Source organism: Podarcis melisellensis (assembly GCF_964234715.1).
Source record: "Podarcis melisellensis genome assembly, chromosome: 6".
NCBI classification, from domain to species: Eukaryota; Metazoa; Chordata; class Lepidosauria; order Squamata; family Lacertidae; genus Podarcis; species Podarcis melisellensis.
Genome location: NC_138538.1, coordinates 5,504,175 through 5,521,554, shown reverse-complemented (window position 1 = coordinate 5,521,554; position 17,380 = coordinate 5,504,175). Strand labels below are relative to the sequence as shown.

General features: G+C 46.2%; 1 protein-coding gene and 1 long non-coding RNA gene across 5 annotated transcripts in view; one reads left to right on the top strand and one right to left on the bottom strand.

Moving 5' to 3' along the window:
* The window catches only part of LOC309373242, a 139,441-nt gene that overhangs the window by 7,121 nt on the left and 114,940 nt on the right, over positions 1 to 17,380 (top strand). The window lies entirely within an intron of this gene.
* On the bottom strand, positions 2,735 to 16,697 carry TNFRSF6B (TNF receptor superfamily member 6b). Of its 4 annotated transcripts, none has more exons than XM_081917243.1 (5): positions 16,564 to 16,697; positions 12,441 to 12,603; positions 10,416 to 10,791; positions 6,007 to 6,219; positions 2,735 to 4,575 (listed from the first exon to the last, which is right to left on the bottom strand). In XM_081917243.1, the coding sequence occupies exons 2-5, from the start codon at positions 12,483 to 12,485 to the stop codon at positions 4,289 to 4,291; spliced, it is 921 nt and encodes a 306-aa protein (XP_081773369.1). In that variant the 5' UTR covers positions 12,486 to 12,603; positions 16,564 to 16,697; the 3' UTR covers positions 2,735 to 4,288. The 4 variants fall into 4 exon arrangements, with proteins under 4 accessions (XP_081773369.1, XP_081773370.1, XP_081773371.1 ...); XM_081917244.1 differs by lacking the exon at positions 16,564 to 16,697 and adding an exon at positions 16,346 to 16,504; XM_081917245.1 differs by lacking the exon at positions 16,564 to 16,697 and adding an exon at positions 16,250 to 16,272.

The window sequence follows — 17,380 nt, the reverse complement described above, 5'->3', positions numbered from 1 at the left end:
TTAGCTAATGGGGACTCCTGCTGCTGCTGGAGCCCGATTTCTGTTCTTAACCTGAAGCAAAGTTCTTAACCTGAAGCACTATTTCTGGGTCAGCAGAGTGTGTAACCTGAAGCGTATGTAACCTGAAGCGTATGTAACCCGAGGTACCACTGTACGTGACAACAGTTTGTTTGATAACAGTTGGGGTGTGGGGGTGGAAATAAACCAGATTGGACATATTCACTTCTATTTTTTCTTTCGGAAAGCGAATGCACACTTATGTGCCACAGCTGGCTAACTTCTGTTCAGTGAAGTCCTGAAGCAAGCCCTCATACAGAACTTGTGGAATCCCCGCTGTCTGATGTGAAAAGTTCATTGCCGTCATCTCCGGGCAGGGATACGGTCGAATTCTTTCCAAGTGAGAGAGACGTTCTGTGGCAACGCATCCCCGTAACCAATATTTTGCTTTCTAATTTAAGCCCATTTATTTGCTTGCTGTGGCGGGTACTTAACCCACCTGCTGGTGGCAGTGAGAGGCCTTAATGTCTGAGTCGTCTAGTCATGCACTCAGTGCAACTGGGGATCTTCTCGTCATATCCCTGCTTGCGCCTGCCAACTCTAGCTTCCAAGTGATTCAGCTTAACTGCCCAGAGTGCTTCAGTCTGAGGCTGAAATGTATACAAAGGCAGCTCGGATGGAGATGTGTGAAGTCTTGAAAGCAAGTTCCCAAAGCATGTGTTTCTGTGGGCACATTGCCTGGAAACCCAGCCAGCAAACGACGTAGCAATTTTGATACCAAAATGCTGGCAGAACAATGCATATGGAAATAATCCCCTAAAACCACACCCTCCTTGCAAATAATCAGTCCCTTCAGTGAGCAGAGCCTTCTCTCTGCAACTTCCTGCTCATTCAGGTTCTTCGCTGAATTGTTTTTGGTTTTAAAAAAATTGTTCTGGTAAATCAACCCTGCTGGTTTTATTTATGGCCTGACAAATTGCATGCATTTAATATTTGATACTGTTGGTGCTTTGAATGGATATTTTATATTGTTATATGTGAACTGCTTAGAAGCTTTTGTTGATTGAGCAGTATATTTCTGAGCAGTACATTTTAACTTTGAACCGATCCAGAAATGCTACAACTGGATTTAATATTATCAATAATTTTTCAAAAACCCATAAGTTTGCAATGCTTGAATGATTAAAAATGCAGAACACCTTTAATAATAGGCTCCAATTAACGGAACAGCAGTATGTGTATATCTAGCAGGAGAATGCATAAAGAGGAGGACTTTGCAAAGAAAACAAATCTTGCACATGCAGACTTTGTGTTTGGACTGTGCTCTGGGGCGAGTTCACCCGAAGGCACATTCCAGCTGCAATACCAACATAGTCTACTTGCTTTGGAATAAAACCCACCTAGTGGTACCAGTGGAGGACTTTTCTTAACGTAAATACTAGCTTCAAAGGAAGGATTTTCCCCAAGATATGCAGTAGGTAAGGATCAAATCCCCTCTCCATGCCTGGTCTGATCTTCTTCACAATCCGTCCCCACCTTCTCTGTAGCTGATCCAACCTGCACGTAAACAAACCTGCCAGTTAGATGCAAAGGCATTTAATACCCATCAGGTGTAGTTTGACCTTTGGAGACATCATCTTTCAGCCAAGGGTGCTGGTGCAACAAGCCTTCCCCTGCCAATGGCGCATAAGCCCTGGCTGAGTCTCAGAAATCCCTGGTGAATTTTCCAAGAGGTGGAGTCAGGAAAGTGTGTGTGTGTGTGTGTGTGTGTGTGTGTGTGTGTACACCTCTACTGTGCATGCAGAAAGTCGACAATACCCCCAGGTAAAGCTTGGAAAGCCACTGCCCATCATGCCACTTCACCACCTTGAGGCACCAGCAGGAAGTCAAAAACACTGCAGTAGGCAGCTGTCAATCTCTAGGATTTTTTTTTTGCAAAGTTTTGCAAAGGGACAAATGTGATGTGAATGCTTGCTCCAGATTTGCTATTCTGTCTTTGCCAACAGGTTTGTGAATTGCAACCTTTCTTGTCTTGCGCTCCTTTTTGCAGTCTTAGTATAAGCATGGACACAGTAAAAATTTATTTTGTTCTTTTTAATCCACAGCACATCATTTTAGTCTATCTGGAATCTCCTGCAGCAATCAAAAGGAGGAAATGCACACAATTCATTTTGTGTCCTGTAGTTTATAAACAATGGAGATTGCCTTTGTGTGGATGCCCTTGCTATGCTGGGATACGACAGGAGTCCACTATCTGCATTTTCCAGAAACAACAGGAGGCATTTTTGCTCGAACGGGCTTTCCCAGCTGGTGAAGTGGGTCATTGTGATGAGTGTCCACTTCTTAGCGTTTTAGTTTTGTTTTAAATGTATTAGCCCTTTTATGTTTTTAATTGTCTCTGTCATACATTGTGTTGAGACCTTTATCTAGGAGGAATTAATAAATCAATAATACTGTAATTATCATCCAAGACAGCAAACTTTACTCTCAAGGGAAGTTCCTGTTTCCTTCTCTTAACTTGCCATGTGCTAAGAAAACCTTAGAATTTCCACAACCAGACAGGCATTCTTGCAGTAAATTCCAAACAATGCTACGTGGAAATCACCGCTCTACTTTTGCAAAGCGCTTGGCTCAATATACCGGTACTACTTTCGTCAGTCACGTTTAATCCAGAAACTACGACTGAGGTTCCGCAATGGAGCAGAGCAGAAAAGCAAGAATTGAACCACATGAGAGATGGGATAAAAATGCCCACAACTTTTATTGGTTACAACTAACAGATTGGTGTGACGGAAGGCAAGCATTCAGATCCGAGAGCCACTAACCTGAGGCAGGCTGGACCCAGAAACACCAACCCAGGACCATTTAAGGGGGTCCTTACCTCCACGATCCATTCATGCATTCATCACCTTTATATACCAAGGAGCTCAAGGTGGCGTACATGGTTCTCGCCTTTCCATCTTATCTTCACAACAACCCTGTGAAGTAGGTTAGGTGGAGAGACAGGAACTGGCCAAAGGTCACTGAGTGAGCTTAATGGCAGAGTGGAGATTCGAACCCTGGCCTCCCGGGTCTTAGGCCGGCACTTTAACCGCTAGGCCACACTGGCTGTCAATCTGGACCCAGGCCTCCAGAGCCGTTTCGACCAGTTGAAATGAAATTACAATGGGTTAAAAAAAGAAGAAGATTAAAATTACGGTGTTGAGAATATTAAGAAGAGGATCTGCTGGATCTGGCCAGTTTCCCATCTAGTCCAACATTCTACTCTCACGGTGCCCCCACCCCAGATCCACAAGCAGGATTCGAACACAAGAGCCCTCTCCCTGTCTGTGGTTTCCAGCAAATGGAATAAAGCTTCGGAAAACGATGCTGGATTTTAAAATATGTTGGATCTACTCTCATCCCGAGGTCATGTTGAACTTCCTGAGAATTTCAGCTGTTGTTTGAAGAACCAGCTCCAAGCACTTTGGGCTCTCACCCTGGGTGGGAACAATTCCTGGGCCCCATGCCAGGGTGAAGCTTTCAACTAATTTTGACTGGTGAAAGTTTGTCTGCATAAACTGTTCCTTGTTTCTCCCTTCCCCATGTTTCCTTCATGTGGAACATGCTGTTGATATATCTGGCAACATTAGGCTTATATATTTTAGAAACTTAAATGCACGCACTGGCCTTCCAAACAGATTTAGCCTCTTGATAATCCTGTTTGGTCACCAACCTTTTGTTTGTTAGGGCAGTATAAAAACGCTAACAACTAAGAAAACCAGAGTTATGAATGGCAAGATAAATTAAAATATATAAAAAAACAATATGCAAGTGTAACCAATCCAACATAAACCAACTCTTCCCCTGAAACGAATAGGCTGCAGTGATAGGACTGTAGCAAGGATAAATCAGTTCTCATTGATATATTTATGCTGTTTTGCGTGTTCTATTTGGGTGGCAGGGGAGAATAAGTAGCACATTTTTTAAAAAAAACCTAATACTGAGTTAAATGCTTTTAAAAAACCAATTCCTTGGAAGTTCAGGACCCCCAAGGTGAACAATTTCATCAGGGAATACAATGCAACGTGGACTCAACTCTACCCGCTTGAGGGAAAATCAGATTCGTAAAAAATTGTGTCCTTTAATTTTTGCTTCTTTTCAAAGAGGGGAATTTTTTTTAATACACAAAGCCCAAGGGAAGGCAATGTCCTCTTAGATAAAGTCCCAGTCGCAGACCAAAATGGTACTGGTTATTTTTCTCAGAGGCGCTTGTGCATATCCTTTGTATAACTTGAACCCAAGTCCAATCTCATGAACTCAAGAAATGCTTTTGGATCTTCTTTTGTATGTTCTGCAATTTCATGTGATCCAGGGCTTTCCAGAGCTTCTGCACCACGACTTGTTTCCCCAGAGTGTCCTTGAGCTGGATGAGGAAAGCATGGAGTTCCACCTGGAGCACTAATGGGCTCTTCTCATCACAACCTGCGGCAGGTGCACTTCCGTTGATTCTGTGCAGCAGTCTCTCCAGCCGTCTCTGCGACCCGACTTGGTATGGCACAAAGTCTATTATGGCGTCTTGACAATCACTCCCAATTCCTGGAGAAGGCAGGGTGGGGAACAAAACAGGTCTCGGTATTAGGTGGTGTGAATAAGGCCTCTAGTGCCAGGCTCATATTATAGTGGGTGGGTGGCACTGTGGTCTAAACCACAGAGCCTAGGACTTGCCGATCTGAAGGTCGGCGGTTCAAATCCCCACGACGGGGTGAGCTCCCGTTGCTCGGTCCCTGCTCCTGCCAACCTAGCAGTTCAAAAGCACGTCAAAGTGCAAGTAGATAAATAGGTACCGCTCCGGCGGGAAGGTAAACTGCGTTTCCATGCGCTGTTCTGGTTCTCCAGAAGCGGCTTAGTCATGCTGGCCACATGACCCGGAAGCTGTACGCTGGCTCCCTCGGCCAATAAAGCAAGATGAGTGCCGCAACCCCAGAGTCGGCCACGACTGGACCTAATGGTCAGGGGTCCCTTTACCTTTTACTATTCAGTAGACTTCTACATGTTGTTTTTAGGCACCTGATAAACCATGCTTCAATCCAAAAAGGGATATGTGGAGTAGGTTACAAGGGCAGAAAATAGAATCCACTGGCAACTCAACAGACCAGCATTAGAGTGATGTTTTTGAAATTCCCAGGCTCTCTGACCCAGCTTTAAAGTGTTGCGTATGAAACTTGCCATGACTACTGCAATGCATAGCTGTCAACTTTCAGATTTGAAAATAAGGGATCAGCAACCTCATCTGTCTTGGGGACAGTCTATGGGATATCTAACAATCCAGGGAAGCAGCGGGAAATGGTGCTGGAATAAGGGAATTTCCCGCAAAAAAGGGAAGGTTGACAGCTATGCTGCAATGCGCTCTATGTGCTCAGAAACTACAGCAGACCCAGAACGGGGCTACCACACACCATACGTTACAACAGTCATGGAGTATTCTGGGAACTGCAGTTTGTTAAGGGTGCTGACTTCACAGAGCTACAGTTCTCAGCACCCTTAGCAAACTCTGGTTCCCAGGATTCTCAACGGTTATTTAAGTGGAATAAGAGTGCTCTAAAAGCATGGGGTGGGTGGAGACCATAAGCCGGCAAGAGTGGGCGTTCTGGAAAGGGCACAAAAGAACTCTTAAATTACAGGGCCCAGGATTTTGCTGAAGGTAAGTCACAAGTGTGCTTTTGAATTCTGGTGCTGGAGGAGACTCTTCAGAGTCCCATGGATGACCCTGATGTTGGGAAAGATGGAGGGCACAAGGAGAAGGGGACGACAGAGGAGGAGATGGTTGGACAGTGTTCCCGAAGCTACCAGCATGAGTTTGACCAAACTGCGGGAGGCAGTGGAAGACAGGAGTGGCTGGCGTGCTGTGGTCCAGGGGGTCACGAAGAGTCGGACACGACTAAACGACTTAACAACAACAAGTCACAAGTGTTTGATGCCCATTTGAAATGGGCAAGGGGATACCTGTGCCCCCATGCAGCTTCTCACCTAGTAATTCATCTGCTTTGTCCTTGGTGCTGTTGGCTTTGCTCATCTTGCAATCGGTGCAGAAGGTGTCATGGAACTGGTTCCCAGGGACGTTGACCGCCAGGCCTTGCTTAGAACAGTCCCGGTGGGGTTGGCAAACCTCAGTGCTGGACACAGAGTCGGAAAAGGTCCCCTGAGGACACGGGATACATGTAGTGTCCTCCTGCGGGTTGCCTGTAAGATACAGCCATGGCAAAAGAAGAAGAAGCTGTGAGCAAACACTGCATGCAAATTCTGAATGGAGCTGGGCACTGTCTAAGAACAGCGGCTCCCAAATGTTTTACCCCCCATGTAGCACTTTAAAAATTGCTGAGGGTCTTGGAGGACCACTTGGTACTGGGGTTCTCTAAGGGTGTGGCAGGAGAGGATGGCAAGTGTATTGGGAAGATTCAAGGACAATCAAACATTTAAACATTTCAGTGTAGTGTAGTGTAGTATAGCATAGTATCAGTATATCTATTATTTGCAGAAAATGATCACTGCAGATGGTGACAGCAGTCACAAAATTAAAAGACGCCTGCTTCTTGGGAGAAAAGCAATGACAAACCTAGATAGCATCTTAAAAAGCATAGACATCACCTTGCCAACAAAGGCCCGTATAGTTAAAGCTATGGTTTTCCCAGTAGTGACGTATGGAAGTGAGAGCTGGACCATAAAGAAGGCTGATCACCAAAGAATTGATGCTTTTGAATTCTGGTGCTGGAGGAGACTCTTGAGAGTCCCATGGACTGCAAGAAGATCAAACCTATCCATTCTGAAGGAAATCAGCCCTGAGGGCTCACTGGAAGGACAGATCCTGAAGCTGAGGCTCTATTATTTTGGCCACCTCATGAGAAGAGAAGACTCCCTGGAAAAGACCCTGATGTTGGGAAAGATGGAGGGCACAAGGAGAAGGGGACAACAGAGGACGAGATGGTTGGACAGTGTTGTCGAAGCTACCAGCATGAGTTTGACCAAACTGCGGGAGGCAGTGGAAGACAGAAGTGCCTGGTGTGCTCTGGTCCATGGGGTCACGAAGAGTCGGACACGACTAAATGATTAAACAACAACAACATGGATAGGTATCTTTCCTGTGATCATATTATAAAGTAGCTGTGTTCTGTGTTATAAACCAAGCACTGCTCATTGTTGGTTCTTTTTGTTTTCCAATGTATTTCTCATCAATAAAAAATTTCAGTGTGGAGTGAACAATTTTTTATTCTGAAAGTGTGGCCAAGAGAAAAAAAAGTTTGAGAAGCAGCAATTTAATGATTTTGTAGCAATTGTAATGCACAGTGCTAGATTTTTAATTGCATGCTTTTCGTTGCTGTTTTTCTCTCTATTATATTGCAGTTCAAATTGTAATACAGTGAAATGCGATATGCATAAGAGATGCAATGAAAAGTACAGTTAGAAGCAATATGATTCTTTAATGTGTTGAATGCATAGTCTCCCATCTTAAACCACAAATATGCTACAGACCACCTGAATAATGCTCATGGACCACAGTTTGGGAACTCCCTGGTCTAATACATATACTGCAATAGTTTGGCTAGGTCTGTTCTTAATCTGTGGTGCTTATTTTCACGAGTTTAATACTCTGCTACTGGGGCTCTCTGTATGCAAGCCCCACATTTTGAATCCAGGCAGCTAGCCATTTCTTTGTGTTGTTCACCCACACACATGGGTCCACAAGGTTTCATTTTCTCCCACCATTTCTACGCATGCGTAAAGCTAAGGTGAACCCGTGTAACTTATAATCAGGTGGACTTCACTTTTGTGTGTTCCCCAGTGGCCGCAGTTGTTCCGACCAAAACAAAAGTGGTCTTAAACTTCACAACTGGAGGGGTTAATTGAAGAAAATCCACTACGCTAGCCTGATTCAGTAAAAGGCAGAATTCTAAGTCAGGTATAGATTGCCACAAAGTATGTGAATAGTATAACTTGTTCAAAGTCAAAAATGCAGTTTATTACAGAACATGTAGAAAAGAATCTCAGCAAAACACCACTGAACCACAAAACTTCTCTGAACTGAGTCCACCCATTGAACACACCTAGTCCAAAGCAGAGACAAAGGCCTCATCCAGACTTGTGACTTGATACCATTGGGCAGAACAGAGGACTTGAGCCATGTGGTCTATGACCAGAACTGTACTCCACGAAACATAGATGTTTGCTAGAGGCACTGGCTAGAGGAAGGCAACTGAATCAGGGCTGCCAGACTGCATTGCAGGGAGCATTTTTGAACAGTATGCTTGCAGTATTTATACCCCGCCCATCTGGATGGGCTTCCCCAGAGACTCTGGGCGGCTTCCAACAAAATATTAAAATACAGTAGTCCATCAAACATTAAAAGCTTCCCTAAACAGGTGGCACACACCTGGTTTCAAACCCATGCAAAGCCCTGATGGCAACTGTCTATTTTGCAGAACCTTGCCAGAATTCCCCACTGTTCATGGAGTACAGAGCGTCACATTTTATCAGTGGTTATTCCCCCTGCAAAGCCATTTCAGTGGGAACCAAGGACACAGGGAGATGAGCTGTCCGTGAAAGCTGAGCTCAGCCCCTGCGTTTATGAAAGCCAGGCTGCCTTTCCAAGATATGCAACTTTCGCCTTCAATGAAATATGATGCCAGGGAATCCCCCGGGCTAAGAAAGAAAACAGAAAGTGGAACAGCGCTGGTCTCCTGCCAAGTCACTTGGTGATCCGGGCACAGAGATGACCTCAGACACCACTTAGATCATGGCCGGGGCACTTGCTGTTAGGAATGCAGAGAGTTCCACCTGGGATGGGAACACAGAGGCTTAGCCCTGCAAAACCAAAAGCAGCTGGAAGAGGGGACTTTGGGCACACTCACATTTCTCCCTCCCTACAGAGTAATCGCACCACATGTAAGAACATAAGAATAGCTTGCTGGATCAGGCCAATGGCCCATCTAGTCCAGCATCTTGTTCTCAACGGGATGCTCCTTATGGGAAGTTCAAAAGCAGGATCTGACCACAAGAGCCGTCTCGCCTCCTGCAGCTTCCAGCCACTGCCCAACTCTCTCCCATCCTGTTTCAAAAGCCAAGAATAGAGTGTGCCCTTTATGCTAGGAGGGGAATCCCAGCATCGTCCTACGCTTTGAGCCCCACAGCTCAAAACGAGCCTCGTTAGAGGGTGATAGGACAGGCTGCGCCAACCAGGTTGGCAAAGGTGGTTCTACAGCTGCACCCTGAAGAAAATGGCAATGCCAACAAGTTGTACAGACTCCTCCGGAAGAGGTGCAAGAATGTTATAACATCAAAATGCAAAACTAAGCTGTAAACCAAGCTTTATATATATAGGTAAATATGATTTATTTACACATATTAAAATTGGAAGCTTTCAACAGAGAGAGATTTCACAGCATTCACATCTCAGAAGAAGACCGTTCTTCACAGCAGCCCAGTGTTGGATTCCCAGACATCTGGGTGCCACAATACAGTGCTACCTCGGGTTAAGAACTTAATTCGTTCTGGAGGTCCGTTCTTAACCTGAAACTGTTCTTAACCTGAGGTACCACTTTAGCTAAGGGGGCCTCCCGCTGCCACCGCCGTGCAATTTCTGTTCTCATCCTGAAGCAAAGTTCTTAACCCGAGGTACTATTTCTGGGTTAGCGGAGTCTGTAACCTGAAGCATCTGTAACCCGAGGTACCACTGTATATGAAAGGCATTGACAAGCTGGCATTTGTGCAGAGGAGGGCAACCAGGATCATCAAGGGTCTGGAAACAGAAGAACAGTTGAAGGAGCTGGATATATTTAGTCTGGCAAAGAGCAGACTGAGAGGAGATAGTCATCTTCAGATGTCTGAAGAGGGATGTCAGATGTCTGTCACATGGAAGGGGGAGCAAGCTTGTTTTCCACTGATCCGGAGAGTAGGACTCTAACCAATGGACTCAAATGACAAGAAAGGAGATTCCGACTAATCATCAGGAAGAACTTTCTGATGAGAAGGGCTCTGCTGACAGCGGAATGGACTCACTCAGAAGGTGGTGGACTTTCCCTGAGCAGAGGTTGGATGGCCATCTGCCATGGATGCTTTAGCTGAGTTTCCTGCATCGCAGGGGGTTGGACTAGATCAGGCATAGGCAAACTCGGCCCTCCAGAAGTTTTGGACTACAACTCCCATCATCCATAGCTAACAGGACCAGCGGTCAGGGATGATGGGAATTGTAGTCCCAAAACATCTGGAGGGCCGAGTTTGCCTATGGCTGGTCTAGATGACCCTGGTGAGCCCCTCCCAACTCTACAGTTCTATGATTCTAACCTCTGTGATTTACCAGGGACGGCCAGCCCAAACCAAGGCCTGTCCCCAGTAGAGCGGTGCCTGTTGGGATCGAGAGTGAGGGTGCTGCTTGCAATACGTACCAAGCTGAGCAACTCCGGTTCCCAAGGGGCAGCTGGAGTGCTTTATGCAGAAATCCAAATCTGAGTGGTAGCCCGCCTTGCACTGGCACGCCCGGTTGTGTGTGCCATTGCACGGCCGCACCTCTTCTTCCAGGCTGTTGCAGAAGACGTTGCAGTACAGACACTTTTTGAGGTAGTTCCAGTATTGTGTGTAGTGGAGAGCGGGGCAGGGCTGGCAAACGGTGTCCTTATCATTGGTGCACTCTTCAGCCACGTACGTCCCTGGCGGGCACTGCTTACACACAAACACCTCATTGGTCCGGCGATCTCGCCTGCTGTAGGTGGGGTAGCTGCCGGAACATGGGGGGCCCAAGAGCAGGATGTAGAGCACCACCCACTAGAAGGCAAAGGGAGAGAGCGCAAGTGAGCTGGATGCAGCAACCGTGTTCCTTTCCCAGTAGAATCATAGAGTTGGAAGAGACCACAGGGGCCATCGAGTCCAACTCCCTGCCAAGCAGGAAACACCATCAGAGCACTCCTGACATATGGTTGTCAAGCCTCTGCTTAAAGACCTCCAAAGAAGGAGACTCCACCACACTCCTTGGCAGCAAATTCCACTGTCAAACAGCTCTTACTGTCAGTAACTGTCCTTGGCAAAGGATTCTGCCATTGGGTGACATTTCTAACATTTTGCTAGTATCCTCGTGGTCAGATCCTGCTTGAGGGGTTTTCTCCCAAGCATCTGGTTGGCCACTGTGAGAATGGGTTGCAGGATTAGATGGGCCAGTGGCCTGACCCACCAGTCTCTTCTGAAAAAAGGTACAGGTAAAGGACCCCTGACAGTTAAGTCCAGTTGCGAACAACTCTGGGGTTGTGGTGCTCATCTCGCTTTACTGACCAAGGCTCCGACGTTTGTCTGCAGACATTTTTTTCCAGTTCATGTGGCCAGCATGACTAAGCCGCTTCTGGCAAAACTAGAGCAGCGCATGGAAACACCGTTTACCTTCCCGCCGGAGCAGTACCTATTTATCTACTTGCACTGGTGTGCTTTCGAACTGCTAGGTTGGCAGGAGCCGGGACTGATCAACAGGAGCTCACCCTGCCGCGGGGATTCGAACTGCCGACCTTCCAATTGGCAAGCCCTAGGCTCTGTGGTTTAGACCCACTCTTCTTAGGTTCCTTTAAAGGGTAGCTTTTAATGTTTAACAGACTACTGTATTTTAATATTTTGTTGGAAGCCACCCAGAGTGGCTGGGGAAACCCAGCCAGATGGACGGGGTATATTATTATTATTATTATTATTATTATTATTATTATTATTATTATTATAAGCATAAGAAGGCCAGTCCACCACCCTCTTTTCCACATGCCTCTGGGAAGCCCACAAGTGTGGCATGAGCACAAAAGTCTTCTTCTACTGTTCATCCCCTCCTCTGTGACCAAAAAGCCAGCTCAGGCTCCAAGTCCTCCTTCCCCTGCAGAGACAACAGCCCTGAGACTAGGAACAGGCTGCCTTTCCCTAAAGCAATGAAAGTAACCCTCACTTAGAATATTGAGTCACCTGCCCTCTGCCACCTCCTGTGTTCCTTGTTTCTCTTTAACATATGCAGAACTTTGCTTGACTTGGCAACATCCCAGTTCAACTGCTTCCAAGAAGTCCATACAACGAGTAGGAAGACAGCCCTCCTTCCTTGCACTTCGCAACCCCCTGCACCCTCCCCAGCAGTCAAAGGCTCATGAGAGAGAGAGAAAGAGAGTTCTTCCATTCTCTCTGCACCAGGGTTTCCCAAACTTGGGTTGTTGTTAGACCACAACTCCCATCATCCCTAGCTAGCAGGACCAGTGGTCAGGGATGATGGGAGTTGTAGTCCAATGACAGCTGGAGACCCACGTTTGGCAAACCCTGCTCTACACTAAGAGTAGCCAACGTGGTGCCTTCCAGGTGACTACAACTCCCATGTTGGACCCTCTAGCTCTACCCTGTTCAAGTGTATTTATGCTTGCAAACCTAGACCTCCAAAAGCAAAAGGGAGGTGAGAACTCTACCTCTGAGAGTGTCCTGAAAGGGTTCCGCTTGCTGTAGAGTTGCATACTACTTCCGAGAGTCTTAGCAGTCCTGCTCGCTCTCTTGGAATCAGGTAGGGTCTGCTGCAGCACGGACTCAGCTTACGGAAAGCGCCCTTCTCTTGTGTTTGCAGACGATGTAGTTCTGGGAAAGAAAAAGTGAAAGGAAACAGAGTGTTAAGAGACTGTAAAGAAAACAATGTGCAGGTGTGCGGAAGGATGGAATGTTCTGGTCTTTGTAGAGTAGAATGAACCCTCTTAATTTGTCTGAGATTGGCTGTTTCCCTTTGGGGGGGAGGAATATACAGGACAGGGGGCTAGTTTTCAGAGCTGCCCTGACCCTTCCTCAAAACCACAGACAGGTGTCAGGATTAGACAAATGGAGGGTCATGTGAAGAGATGCTATCCATGTCTTGTGTTGAGCTGATTGAGTACCTGGAAGGTTGTGTGGTCTGGGAGGGTGAGCTGAGCCCCTGGGAATGTTACTCCCTCATTTAAGGAAATTGAAGCCTGACTATCTTAAGAGTCCTTATCACAGGCCTAGCAGCATCCCATCCCAACCATGCATCCATCAATCCATCCACAATGTAATTAGTGTCAGGGCTGGATTAACTATTAAGCAAAATAAGTGTGTGCTTAGGGCATCGGGGGAAGGAGGGGCACCACATAAACTGCTCAGTTGAGCATTCATTTCTCAGTTGAAGTATATTAAAAATGCCAACAGAACAATGATGCAACAAGGCAGGCTGGGTGCCTTACCTCGAGTAAGAATAGAAGCAGATGCATTACGTAATGTTAGTTTTGAGGATCTGATCAAAGGCTTTGCAATTAGAAAAAGGTACATAAAGAATGGAGAATATTTAAAGACTATCTGAAAAATTATTGTAACCAAAAAAATCTCCTGGCAGACCTTGAATGATTCTTGCAAAATTAAGGTGATAATAATAAATACTCTTGATAAGAACTGGGAAAGCAAAAATAATAATATGGCACTGCGTGTAAAATGACAAAATGAGAAATAGTACAACGAGAATAACCAGAAGTTAATTTTATTTATTTTAATCTTTCTTCTTCTTCTTCTTCTTCTTCTTCTTCTTCTTCTTCTTCTTCTTCTTCTTCTTCTTCTTCTTCTTCTTCTTCTTCTTCTTCTTCTTTTCTGGTATGAGAATAAGGGTCTAAGATAGCATCTATCTCAGGCTCCCAGCACCTCCTATCCCTCTATGTCCTAGCCCTCTTGTTCCACATTTAAGGCACATGAACCAGCTTTTGCCTGTTGGACAGGAAAAGCAGGGTAGTCCAGGCTCATGAGCATCTGGCAAGGATAAAATAGTCCTTTTTTATTTTCACATTCTGTACTCCCAATACTCTTAAACTGTTGATTTATGCTACTAAACAGTTTGCTACCTAAGGATTATACCACCTAGCCTTGGATCATAGCCAAATTGCTTATCTTAGAATTAAGTTTCTTTGAAGACAGGTGCATTAAGTAGAAGATGCACAAAGAGACTGGAGCTGACATACGACTCGTACACAATGTTAAATAGGAACCAGCTATCTATCTTTCAAGGGACCCAAACCAATGGCTTCAAATGACAAGAAATGAGGTTCCAATTAAACTTCAGGAAGAACATTCTGACAGTAAGAACAGTTCAACACCCTCAATAATGTCTACACTGACTGCCAGTGGCTCTCCAGGCTCTTCGCCAGGCAGTCTTCCCATGTCCTACCTAGAGATCCCAAGGCACGATTTGCCCCTGAGACACAGCTCTTCTCCCAACACATGCTAAGCCAAGCAAGAAATAAGATGAAAAGTGTGTGTGATGCTTATGTGAAACAAGACACAGAGCTCAGATCCTAATAGCGCAAGGATCTGGGAAGCATCCAGCCACACAAATCTTTTCAATTAAGAATGAATCTTTACCCAATAAAAGTTTATTACTTAAATAAACTCTGTGTGAATCCCAGACATCTCTGCTAGGACCAAAAGAATTAACCACAGTAGCCCAACTGAAGTCATCTCAAACACCCTCCTGATGTTTTGGGTTACGACTCTCAACAGCCCCAGCCAGCACAGGGTTAGTAAGAGATATAAAACCAGAGCAGGGTTGCATAATGCGGAAGGCTGGCTTAAGAGAATGAAGAAAACCTCACTCCTTTTGAGCGAAAAGAACATAGTCGCCGCGATGGAATACCAAGGCACCTTTTGCAGTGGATTGTTATTATTATTAATAATATACCACTTAATATTTTAAAGAAAAAAATCTCAAAGCAGTTTACAACACATTAACACATCAAATAAAACAATCCAGAAGAAAACAGATTCAAGCTTCAAGGGAAATATTTCAGATCCTTTCTCTAAGTGACATTTTGCTCCCCCCCCCCACTTAGTTTATAGAGCTGCCCCACAGCAGAAGTGCTCTAGAAAGCCAGTGTGGTGTAGTGGTTAGAGAGTTGTACCAGGACCAGGGAGATCAGGGTTCAAATCTGCACTCTGTTGTGAAGCTCACTGTGGGTTCATTGTAAGGATTAACTGCAGAGTGGTAGGGGGTGAACCATCTACTCCTTGGAGAAAAAGTTGAGATATGAATGCAATAAATAAGCTCTTCTCCTTATCTGCTGGAGGGCCCAACCAGACGGAGATGTCAGTCGCCAACCTGGCGTCAAGACATCTCCACATGGTTGCAAAATGTGCCTGGGGAATTTCTAACACTGCTATGCACACACAGACACTGCTTTTCTCCCTAGCTTGTAGATTTAAATGTATAAAGTTACATGATTAATTTGGGTGGGTGGCTTAGACAGAAAGGCATTTATATCTGCAAGACAGGATTCTTTTGAAAAAGAGACTTGATGAAGTGGGTCGAATCAGCCACTTTGGGCAGATCCACAGCACACATTGAACACAAATTTAAACAAAGGATCCTAGAAACTGTAACCTCCCATCACAGAGCTACAATGCCAGCACCCTTAACTACAGTTCCCAGAATTCTTTGGGAGAAACCATGTGTTGAATGTGCTTTAGAATGTATGTGGATTTACAGTGTTATAGCACTTTAAATAAACCCTATAATATAATGGAAGAATTCTGCTCAACAAAGAACAGTCTCTTTTGTACACCTGATGAACATTTAACGACAGCCTCATATGCACATCTGTACACACAAACACACATGCACGCACCTGACAAAAGCTTCATGTCCTCATGACAGCATCTCATGTACACCAGCACAGACACATGTACGTCTCATACCTCCCACCAGATATAGACACACATGCACCAGTTGCACATGAACACACAGGAAATCGTCATCTCTGCCAGGAAAACAGCACTAACGACCCCTACGGTCCCTCGGAATGCACATCAGCACAGGGCACCCTGCCAAAGTGGCCAATAATAATAATCATTTTATTACTTATGCCCTGCTCATCTGGCTGGGTTTCCCCAGCCACTCTGGGTGGCTTCCAGCACATCTAAAAACATAACAAAACGCCAAACATTAAAAACCTCCTGATACAGGGCTGCCTTCAGATGTCTTCTAAAGGTTGTGTCGGTCTTTATCACCTTGACATCTGATGGGAGGGCGCCACCGCAGAGAAGACCTGGTGATGATGATAACCAACTATGTTTATAAGGGTACCTACTGAGAAGAGCCATTCAAAAGCAACTATACCAAAATGTGGAAATAATAAATATTCAGGGGCGGCGCCGAACTTTGTCCTCGCTCAGGGCGCCGTATTACCAAAGTCCGTTCCTGACAGCATCATGTCCATACCTGTATCTGCACACATACCTCGCACCAGACACAGACCCACATGCAGCCGGCGCGACCACGCGAACCCTCAGGAAACGGTCGTCTCCGCTAGGAAAGCAGCGCAGATGACCCTACCTGAGCCACGAATCATCACCACGAGTTCCCTCGCAAGGCGCATCTACGCGCGCACCCGGCTTTCTATTCGTGGCAACGCCAAAAACGCTTCGCCGCGGCGCGTAAAGGCGCACGCCGAGGCGCACGCGGGCTGGCAGACTCCGCCGAGCCTTGCGCACCTCTTCCGCCGCCAGAGCCGACTCTGCCGGCGCCGCGCTCCGCCCCTGCCTGCCCTTTACCTCGGCTCGCTGCGGTTTCGTTGGTGGGCTTGCCTTGGCGCGGCCTTTGCTCCCCGCCGCTTATATGGTGGCTCCCCGCCGCTTCTTTCCAGGTGGCTCCACCCCAAGGGAAATCCCAAAGCGCGTTTCCAAATTTGCGCGCTTCCTGGAAAAGCGATGAGGACAAATGGGGGGTGATTGGGTTCATGGCTGTCAACTTTTCCCTTTCCTTGCGAGGAATCCTATTCGGAATAAGGGGATTTCCCTTTTAAAAAGGGAAACGTCGACAGCGGTGATTCGGTTCGAGGATCCGAAGCGCAGCCACCAGCTCGAAACAGCGGCAGTTGGGTGATCGGTCGCCCAAGGGGCAGCTGACGACCCCCCGGAGGGTCGTGTGTGTTCAGGTCCCATTCTGCGGTTTCTTCAGCCGTGGATCTGCGTGGCTCTGGTGCCACTCTCCGTCCGCAAAATTCATCTGGATGGAGCTTATTCTCCCTTCCCTAAATCGCCGGTTCTCTGCTCCCCGCCTCGATTCTGGCATGTGTGCAGGCATTTTTGAACTTGTGCTCAGGAACCTTAAAAATATTAAATCCCGGGCAGGCAGCAAGTGCTAACGTAAGGTTGTAGCTGGTTGGTATAGCATCTAGCTTGCATTGAGAAGTTCCTGGGTTCTATTGCCAGCGCCTCCAGGTGGAGCAGAGAATGTCACCTGGCTGAAACCCTGGAGCGATGCTGTCAATCATTGTAGGCAGTACTGACCTACGGGGTTGATTTCCTGAGGCTCTTAAGTGCTACTAACCTCAGTTATGATTCATGGAAGGTGACGTTGGGGGGGGGG

Coding starts and splice junctions, on each gene's coding strand:
- TNFRSF6B (XM_081917243.1), bottom strand. CDS start 12,485: ATGCAACTCTACAGCAAGCGGAACCCTTTCAGGACACTCTCAGAG. Junction 10,792..12,440: donor CTTTCAGGACACTCTCAGAG/GTAGAGTTCTCA, acceptor TTTGCCTTCTAG/TGGGTGGTGCTCTACATCCT. Junction 6,220..10,415: donor AACCGGAGTTGCTCAGCTTG/GTACGTATTGCA, acceptor TGTATCTTACAG/GCAACCCGCAGGAGGACACT.